Here is an 11,126-nt window from a genome sequence, read left to right on the forward strand (position 1 = left end):
CTATTATCATAATATTTCTTTATATCTCATGACATTTTATCTTAAAAACATTTTTTTTTTTTTTTTTATTAATTAGCTATTCCACTTTGGTACATTCTTTTGGATTTTAAATTTTTATTAATAAGTACAGAGTACAGTACTTGGTAAACTTGTGATCTTATTATCATTCCTGATTTTGAAATTAAAAAAGTTAAAACAAATCTCCATTTTTGTCACGTATAATTAATTAATATAATTATTTGTATTAGTATGATTAAATTAAATGAATTTAAATGTTGAAAATTTAGTTAAATATATAAATATATATAATAAAATTCTTAGGTATAATAACTTAATGTTTAATTGTTCCCATTAAATCTTAATAAATTAATTGTCCAATCCCTGATGAGCTCTTTGATTAAACACAGTTTATATTATCTTCACACTGTTGGTAATCTCGACATCAATAGTCAATAGGTACCCATTTATGATTTATGTTTAAAATCTGAAATAAATTTTTATTAAATTACTTGTGAAAATAATAATAGTAGTATGCTAGAGAACTCAATTGTATGTATATGTAATGAATCAATAATACAAAATCTATTGTGTCTTCCCATCTTCTGGATTTAGATTTATCATTTCTTCATTATACATATTGTGGCTCTTATTAAAGCCATGATAATATCTACATTTTATATCAGATTATGCATTGCATTGTAGGGATATTTTTAGTATTCCAAAACATCTTTCTATAGTTACTATTCCCTAATATATTTTAAGTACACTTATAGATTATAAATACTAAAAATTAAAAAAAGTATTATCATTTTTATTTATTTCTAAACATGAGGTAATTTGTAAACTTCCTTGATACAAATTCCACACATACTCTTGAATTTATAAAAATTATAACCAGTCTATACGCTAGTTATAGACAAATTTACATTGACTATAACTTGTACCTACATAAAAAATGAGGAAACTTATTTTCTATTTTGAAATACATAATATACATTGCCTTATTTAATATTTACAAGCAAATTAAAATATGCAATATTCTTATCTAACAAAGTTAAAAATTTTTATTATTACTTTGGTTGCCGAATGATTATATTTTTGTACAGCAACAGATTATACTTTTATGATCTATAATATTAGGAATTCTATAAAATTTGTTTACATTATAGAAAATTTTGGCCACTTCAGAGATTTGAGCTTCAGATTATAGTAGTTGAATGAAATGTTTATATATAAATGTAGGTAATTATTATGTTTATGAACTTCAGCATAAAGTAGCTATATTTAAGTACAACTATTTAAAACTTTAACATATTAAATATATGTATTATAGGAATTTTATATTATTCATACTTGCCGGCTATAAAACTGGCTATTATCCTTCATACAGTGGAAAAATATCAGCTGATTGCCAGATGTAATAGTTAACACTAATAAAATGTTGCACTAAACTTCAACATTTTAATAATTAGTTTATTAGGAAACTTAATTAGAAAATTAAATCTTAGTTACTTTCCTGATTTGTATTAGATCAGTGATTATTTTTTCAAATTAGTGATGTACCTATTGAGGAAGAACAGGGACAATTCAATTAGAATTAATTTTTAAGTAATATACAGTAGAACTTTTATTAACCGTCACTCTCTGTTATCCATCATCGGTCACCACTGAAAAAAATAAATAATTAGGCAATTAGATGTTATCAAAGTGTATTGATTGGTTTGAAATACAAGAAGAATCAAATGCTACGCAAGTCTTACTTCTACTTCAAATACGTAATATTGCTGCTAAAAAAGCTAGAGAATCAAAAAACCAAACTAAAATTACAGATTTTTTTTTATAATATGTGTGGTATGTATGTTTATAATTTGTTATATGTAAGTATTTTTATTTTTTAAAGTACACACGTAAAAAATATAATAAATGTGTGTATATGTATGTACACGTTTTTTTTTACAAAATTTTCGTTAACCGTCATAGCCCCGGTCCCGACAGTGGCAGTTAATCGAAGTTCTACTGTATGTTAAATATTTGCTTGATAAATTATTTTTTTACATAGGTGAAACTAGATTAGCACAAGGCTTAACCTAATAAATTATAAGTTTATGAATAAAAATGTTTTTAATCTTTGTAGTGTTGAACAAGATCTTTTTGCTGAAATCTATGCAGATGCTAACAAAACCAACACAGGTTTTGAAACCACATCTATATATAATGGCTTTACAGACTTATATAATAATTGCATTTATACAATGGAATACATAGTCTTCCTCAAATAAGTCTTTGTAGTCATAAACCATTCAATTACTTGATCCTATTAATATCATATTATGTACGGCCTCAGCGGCTCAAAGCTCACAAAAATCTTAAGTATTGCTAATAACAGAGCCGTGTTTAACGGAGGGCGTCAAATTTTTGAGGATCAACATAAAATAAAAAATTAAGGACAGCAGTTCCATTCAATAACGTAGCACTACCTAATAGTCTTAGAATATTGTTAAGAAATACTAGATAAAATAAAATTGTTGTTTTTAAGCAGTCTTTAGTATTTAAGAGTTTTCACTGCCATCAGAAGCCATTCCCTTTTCTCAATCCTAAGCTAATTCTGCCATAAACTTACTTTCATTTTGTCAAAACCATCTTTAAAGCTTTTAGCATATTTTAATATTGTACTCTGTTAGGAAAATTACTTAAGTAGTATTACTAAAATTAAATTTGTATTTTAAAATGTTTATTAAATTTTATACAACTCAATGAGCTAATCAAAGATAATTCAATTTTTACTTTATAAATGCATTCAGAATTTCTATTTTAGTATTTTAATGTTAAACATAGTAGTGCGACATAACCTATACTTAATTTATTGTCTAAATAAAATTAATTTATCATACAAAAATGTAATTTACAGTTAAAACTCATAAATTAAAAGCTTTGGACCCAAACTGGGCCACAAAAACAAACTATGATACAAATTATTTTAATAGAGTTAATTTATCTATCTTTAATTATAATGAAATATAAATATATGTATGAAAAAATACAGATTCAAAATGGATTTAAATAAATTACTGTTCTATCCAAAGTATAGTAGGACAATAAATTAAGAAATCTTTTGTTATAAATATTGTTTGTAAAAGTAGTTAATATATCATTAACGTCCTGCATTATATCTTGGGAAGAAATACAAAAGAGTTTCAGCCAATGTAGTATTAATATTCATAGGGTAAGTTTTTCCCAATTCAGCTCTACATGATGGGCATTGGTATACGTCAGAACCAAATGATCTTTTTAAACATCCCTAAAACACAATATAAATATTAGTTTGTATCAAACAAAAATAAATCTAGGTCACAAGCTTACTTTACAAATGTTGTGAGCACATTCTAATGTGATTGGTTCAAAAACAATATCTTGACAACATATGCACATAAAAGTTACTTCAACTCTATCTAAAAACGCCTATAAAGGAAATTATTTACAATATAAATTTGTTGGTAAAATTATAAACATATTTCATTTTCAATACTTTTTTTCCATCTTTTAATAACTCTTTACAATCATCCCAATATATTTTATTGGCAGCATCAGCTGTGATAAATATTTCTGCTTCATTTTCCAGTTTATAATGCAGTTTTGCTTTCTTTTCAACATTTCTTTTTGGAAAATTTTCATTTGAATCATTGTTTTCAATGTCAGAGTCTTGTAGTGTTCTTTTTCTTTTAGACCCGCTTAAATCTGATTTTGTATTATCAAGCCCAGTAGAAGGTAAATAATTTTCAGGATACTAATTAACCACATGAAATAATTGAATAAATAACTAAAGATATCAACTGTTATTAATTTTTATCTACCCACAATTATTTCAAGGCCTAGTTGTGCTATATGTGTTTTGCCCAATGCTGTCCAAGGAGCTGGTGTAGGATCATCTCGTTTCAATACAAAACGCCATATAACAAACCCAGATATTCCATTTTCTGGATAATACTTCATAACTTTGTAAAGACCATCATAACTTCAAAATAATTTTTTTTCTGTTAGTCATTATTAATTAAGTAAATTTAAAAGAAAGCAAATTTCAATTTTGAGCTCACTATTTAATATTGAAAATTAACAGTCGATCTTTAAGAACCTATCCTTCAGATTAATTATATTCATTTAATTTGATCAGAATTTTTTATTTTTAATATACAAATTAATCATACCGATTGCCCACTTCTGGTGCATATTTAGAATGCTTATGAAGTTTATAATTCCGTACAACTCTAACTGGTTTGCCTTTTTTCCAATCTACAGCTGTTGCTCCTCTTTTATTATTGATATCAGCATTACAGTTGAGAGCTAAAGCCCTAAAATAAATATGTCAACAATTATAAAAATACTAAAGATTGATAGATTTTTAATCATTATAATGTAAAATAACCTGTTGTAGCGTGTTAATTCTTGGTCACAACTTTGCAGAGCAGTGCGTTTGTTTCCAGATAGATCTCTCCCACCAGAACCAGTATACATGAACTCATCTCCATTATCAATATCATCTTCATAACCACCACTTAATACAATACTAAATGCACCTTGATTGTCACGACCATGTATTCCTCCAACAGGTGGACGGTGAATACCACTTTCTGATACCTAATGAACAACAAAACAACAATTTAAAAATCTATTTATATGATTGAAAAAATATTTTTCCACAACTCACTTGAACGCGGAACAACCATGAAGTGCCAACATCAATACCTGGAATTGGACCAAAATGGTTTGGCGGAACAATATTACATTTCTTTGTTCTACCAACACATGCCATTCCTTTTCCCCAATCGTGTTTTGATGTAGATGCTAATGGCTTTTTTTTTGAGACTTTTAATTTTCCACCAGCTTTCACAATTTCGTTTTCATCATTTTTGCATGTTGGACAATACCTAGAACAAGTGATTTGCACATAAATATATTTTAAGTATTAAAAACAATCAATCTAATTAAAATTATTATTTATTAGTCACCAATCATCAGCTTCTGGAATCTCTGTTAATGGTGGTGTAAGGCAGGCCATATGAAAACTTTCATCACATTCATCACACAATAACTGTTTATTCTCATCCTCCTTGCCACCACAAATACTACACCCACAATGTACACATGATTTATTAATGTTATCTTTGCATTTAATACAACTTAAGGCTTTAGCTCCTTTTCCAGAAAAAAAAAAAAAAAACATTAATCTAATAATCTATTTACTAATAACAAAATCACAAATTGTTGTTCTTACTTTCTATAGAAGGTATTGTTTGCATGATTGTATCTTCTTCTTTAGTCCTCTCTGTAACTAACTTGTATGGTTTTATTTTTAAGATATCATCAAGGAACATCAAACGACAATTAATCAATACTGCTTTATTCGATCCAATAGTAACATCGCCTAAGACTTCAGGATTTCGTCTATTAACTGTTTTTTTTTTTACTAGTACATCGTACCAATAACCACGTTCTTTAGGATAATCAGTATTAAAATTCATAAGAACTTTATCATTGATTTTCAATTGATCAAATGGCAAATTATCAGTAGAATATGGTCTTATATCTTTCAGTTTAGCTTTAGTAGGTGGGTTGTCAGAGGCTCTAGAAAATATAAATAATTAGCCTTAAACTTACAATACGTTAAGATTTAAAAAAAATTAGATCTACCCTGCATCCTCTACATGATAAATCAGTCCATCATGTTCCTCTAGGCTATCAGAGGAAGTTGGTTCAATTTCTAGAGAATCATCTTTTTTTATCTTTACTATTTTGCCCATATACCACACACCATATTCATCATCTCGTACATCAACATAATCGCCTAACTTAAAATACTTACTTTCCTCCGATATGTTCTCTAAATTGTTCTAGAATAAAAAAAAGTAGGTATAAGTATATTATTAACTTGTGAAGATTTTAGTATGATAAAATATTTACTTCTTCTATTGTAGAATTAATGTCTGATGAACAAATCAGAATAGATGTTTTATCTTTTAAATCCTTAGGAACCTTTAATATTGAGTTTTTTATAATCTTAGCTTCAGTAACAGATGCCACGACTGTTAATTGTATAACGTCGTTTATATTAATACTATAATCAAAGAGGTTGTACTGGTTTTCAAGCTGAAAAATACATATAAAAATAAAATTAGATACCTACTACCTACCATCAATTTAATTATAAACTGATAAGCCATAGCATATATGTTTTTGGTGACTAAAATTAAGCTGTCTGTTGCTAGGTTTGCTTTATATAGTTGCATAAGCACAACATAAACGAATACAGCATACCTATCAGTTGACAGCATAATTGTAGTCATCGAAAACTCCTATGCTACGACTTATTTGTATATTATAAATGCAACAACTTTTTATTAAAATAAATACAAGGAGTGATATTTAAATTTAATATTTTACTTAAAGGTCCTTGTAAATAATCAGTGTTAGGTAAGTTATTTTTTTTAAAGTAACTAAATTATGTTACACGTATATGAAATAGGTAACTAGATTACTTGTTACTCAAGCACAAAAGTAATGCGTAACCAGTGCTGTATCTAAGCGTTGGAAAGGTGGGCGGTGGCCAAGGGCGCAGTTTAAAATGATCGCGCTAGGGGCGCAATTTTTATATCATATATAAATACTAAAAATTAATTTTAAATTTATAACATTGGTTGCCAAGGTCGCACATAGAGCTAGTTACGGCATTGTGTGTAACATTAAATTTTTTACTCAAAAATAATAAGTTACAATGATGTTACTCTTATGTTATTTAAGTTTCATAAAAAAACAAGTCAATTTTTTTTTATATTTATTTTATACAATAATGTATTTTCAACATTTTGATAAATTATTTTAGCTCTTTTTTGTACAAATATCTCTAACTACACTAAAGAGCCTTTTGACAGAAGTGCTTGACGACAATGACATAATAAACTTCACAAAAATTTGTTTCAACATAGGTAAATTGTTTAAAATATTTAAATCACCTGTATAATGCATTATGATAATGCTCATCATTACACCATAACTTACAGAAATAAAATAATAACAATAATAATAATAATAGATAAATTAATAACTTTTATTTATTTTATTACTATTATTACATACGGTGAGTAGATATTATTTATTGTAATTCACTTTGAGTTAATACTGACATACCTGACATAGATTCTTGGTACAAACAGGCAACAGCATAATATATATATTAACCTTATTTAAACCGGTTTATATGTTTCGTTCCCAACATTAACAAATTCTGTTAAACCAAATTCAGGCAATATACCATAAGTTAACAATACAAAGTAAAACCTATTTTAATGATAGGTAGATGATTCAAATAATTTTGTTTGAAATTGCCAATTTTTGTATTATTTAAATAATCAAATAAAATATAATACCTATTTGAATGTAAATGTTGCAGGAGTAGTATAATTTTTTTGGATGATTAATATTAGGTATTCAAAATTAGATAGTTGATCGAATAGGTATTATTTATAATATTTTATTTTAATTTGGTATTTACCACACTTCTATACCTACCTATTTTGTAAGTTTCTACAATACAACTATTTTACATAAAAAATTTAAATCAATTTAATTTAATAATTAATTAACACAAAATTCTAAAGATTAGGTAGTTTGTTTATATTAAATGGATTTCAAAAATTTATATTTTCATAGTTTGTCTATACCTAGCCTTTGCTATGAAATAATTTCAAAATAATTTTAAGTGGTTCTCTAACTCTATCAAATTATTGTATACCTATTTAGCGTAGACAGTACAACTTCAATCACTATCATACATCATATACACACCTAGATTAAGTTGTAAGGATAGATTCATGATGCTGGGCTATATATTATAAAATTATATAGTATGTATGATGTACATCATATTGGACTTACCAATATGATTAGACAATATTGTTGTAAAAACAAGTAGGATATGTACTGTAAGAAAAATCAAATTATCATCTATATAATCAGATAGCCCAATACAACAAAATTAATTAAAATAGTAATAATTATTGCTTTCTCTCCTGTGGTGACTTGTACAGTTATTGGAATTTAATTAAATATATTCATAATATTATTTGTTTTAAAATGTTTAATGAGATGCACGGTCAAAGTCTAGTAGGCACCCACAAATGAAAACAACATGTGAGTTGTTGATAATATCACCTGTTTGCCAGAAAAGTAAAGTCGTTGATTTTCTGGTTTGACGTCAAACCACTTTTCGACGAAAATCTTCAAGTCACTGATCCCTGTCGTTCTTGAAGTGGGTATTACAATCGACTTGCCGGTACTCATCATCCTCACTAGCACGTGCATGATGACGGTGATGATATTCTGCTTTACAATGACGTTGTTTCTTCCGTAGTATGTATCTATAGATAGTGTAGACTCTATCTAGTATATTAAATCTATAATAGGCGTAAGCATGTTAAATTGTTTCGCTCGCGGTCATACATGCAGTGTTAGAGCCTACTGTGGTAACGACGTCGCCGATGGAGTCGGAGAAATAAAAACGAGCGTGAAACGACGTTATCATGTAGATACGAAGTTATAAAATATTATTAGATATTATTAAAATAATAATATAATACGTCTATTATGAATAATGATGACGATCAGTGATCACCATACGGTTATGACCCATAACTTATAAGTTTACCACGTGACATAAAACGACCAACTATAGCAACAGAAAGCCGGGACGACGGATGTAGGTACTACGTCACGAGGCAGTCTGGCAGTGACGCAGTGTGAAATGTGCATGGGCAGTGCGTAATTCTAATAACTGTAACTGTATACCTATTACAGTATTATCTAAACGGGTAACGATGAATTCACGAGTCATAACTGTTGAATAATAGATTTACAGGGATAAGAACTACAATTATTTAATTTTTAAATTAATTTTAATGTTTGGGTAAAAAAGTAAAAAAATATATTTTTTTATTTAATTATTTCCAAAAAAATTAAAGATAGCCATTTTGTAGAGTTCATTTTTCTAAAAATATTGGCGTTTCAAAATTTTATTTTCATTAATTTCCTGATTTTAAATATTTTTTCTAGTTTTGAAGAAATAAAATATGACTATAAATTTATAACTATTAGGTAGTAGGTAGTAGGTACACCGTACACGGAAAGTATTCGGCCGGCCGAATAAAAAAGTAATAAATAAAAAAAAGCATGGCGCGGCGGATCATATGTTTGATAAAATGATAACATTACGTTAAAATTCGCGAAAGTGGCCGAGGCCCTGACCTTTTTTTTTTTTAGTTTTTAATTAGTGGAACTAAAAATATGCTGACACGATACTGTCAGGGCCTGCGAGATGGGACAGAAGAAGGGTCAGAGTCCCATGGCATGGATCTCTTGGGGCCTCCCAGTCCGGTTAGGTGTAAAATAAGTATATATAAGTAAAAGGGCCCGGAATTGATCAGCCCTGAGGCCCACCAAAGTTCTCGCGGGCCCCAGTGAGGGAGCCCCCGTAAAAGCGACTGAGCGTACTATAGGTTTGATCAATATATTATTATATGACATTACTGCTAGGTATATCGAAATGAAGAAGTAAAGTAAGAACTACACTATGATATATATATATACATACACTAGGTACGTGTTGACGGTTGATCGTGTTGTATATTGTATAATGTGTATATTATTATTATTATGTGCATTTTAATTTGTATGTTTACCACAATACACGGTTATCTACCGTTAGATAACCGACAACCGTGATATTATACTAATATTATTTTGTTTGTGTAACATATGATTACGTATGTATTTCTATTTTTAGTACAAAATACCAATCACCATTCACCGATTTATCTGTTATTTGTTTTCATTAGAGTTATATTTTATGCCTGTACAGTCTATTTCTTATCGTTAACAATCCGCGTACAAAAACATAAAAATACAGTATGGAACTTTTATCTTTTAAATAATAATTTGGTTTATAGTGTTTATACTTTAGTGAGTGAAATATCAAATTATTTTTCTTTTTATTCATTTTAATATTTAAAAAGATATACAAAGTAATTTAGTGTTTAAAACAAGACAAAGTAGTAATAATTAGGAGTTAAGTGATTAGTATTATTTACAATTTACAGTTTGTTTATAAGATTCGTTTGTTTGAGAAATTGTATGATCTTGTGTATATTATTGGGGTCCGGGTTGAGTGCTTCAGCGAGGTGGTTGGATATTTGATATAGCCTTCTTTCTTTGTCGTATATTCTGCATTCGGTTAAGATGTGTTTCGGCATTGTTGTTTCCTATATTGAAGTATTGCAATTAGCAAGTTTCTTATTAAAAAAATTACACTATCGGTTTGAATTATCTTTAAAACATCTAAAAATGTATAAATATTTGGAAAGGAACTATTAAAAATAGGACGATTAGTCGTTGTTTTATATTACGCCTCGGAGCACTAAAGTTATTCGTATCAATTATACATAGTATTATATTATTACATATATCCGATCTTATTATTATTTGACTTCAGCTTCTGAGTATCTGGTGTACTTCAACTGTTGAAGTTCTTTATTCTACATGGTCTTTCAGAAGGATAGCATTTAGTTTGTTACTCTAAGAATAAGGCTGTTCGTTTTCTTGCTCTCATATATGTAATCAAATTTTGAACTTCTCCAAAGAAATTTCTAACACTTGAACATTTATCACATGTATCGACAACAACCAAGTTTAGAACATGTGCAAAACACCAAACGTAAATAGCATTTGGATTTTTTTCTTGGACATATGATCGAACACCAGAATATTGTCCCTGCATTGATGCAGCTCCATCATAAGATTGAGCACATCGTTTTGTTTCCCAATCTATATTATATTTAATGCAAATATCACAAAAAACATTGAACATTCCTAATCCTGTGGAATCATGAGCTACTTTCATAGCAGTAAGCCTCTCTTCAGTTTGACCTTCTTCATTAATAAAACGCAGGACTAGTGAAAATTGCTCTAAGTTAGAGACATCTGTAGTTGTGTCTATAATTATTGAAAATACACCAGCTTGCCTCACCCTCTTCAAAATCTCTTCTCGTACCATTTCACCCATGACACTTAACATATTATTTTGA

At 28.3% G+C, this 11,126-nt stretch overlaps 1 protein-coding gene across 1 annotated transcript; it reads right to left on the reverse strand.

The window, feature by feature from the left end:
• Positions 1–2,851: 2,851 nt before the first annotated feature.
• LOC107165200 (E3 ubiquitin-protein ligase UHRF1-like) lies at positions 2,852–8,792 on the reverse strand. Its single transcript, XM_015513324.2, has 12 exons — positions 8,203–8,792; positions 5,956–6,141; positions 5,686–5,885; positions 5,270–5,619; positions 5,004–5,190; positions 4,703–4,922; positions 4,421–4,632; positions 4,203–4,346; positions 3,856–4,012; positions 3,527–3,784; positions 3,361–3,459; positions 2,852–3,298 (listed from the first exon to the last, which is right to left on the reverse strand). The coding sequence occupies exons 1-12, from the start codon at positions 8,350–8,352 to the stop codon at positions 3,152–3,154; spliced, it is 2,310 nt and encodes a 769-aa protein (XP_015368810.2). The 5' UTR covers positions 8,353–8,792; the 3' UTR covers positions 2,852–3,151.
• Between the last annotated feature and the right edge of the window lie 2,334 nt (positions 8,793–11,126).

The sequence above is a fragment of the Diuraphis noxia genome, unplaced genomic scaffold, assembly GCF_037042655.1.
Source record: "Diuraphis noxia isolate RWA-SAM2 unplaced genomic scaffold, SU_Dnox_SAM2 contig0001, whole genome shotgun sequence".
NCBI classification, from domain to species: domain Eukaryota; kingdom Metazoa; phylum Arthropoda; class Insecta; order Hemiptera; family Aphididae; genus Diuraphis; species Diuraphis noxia.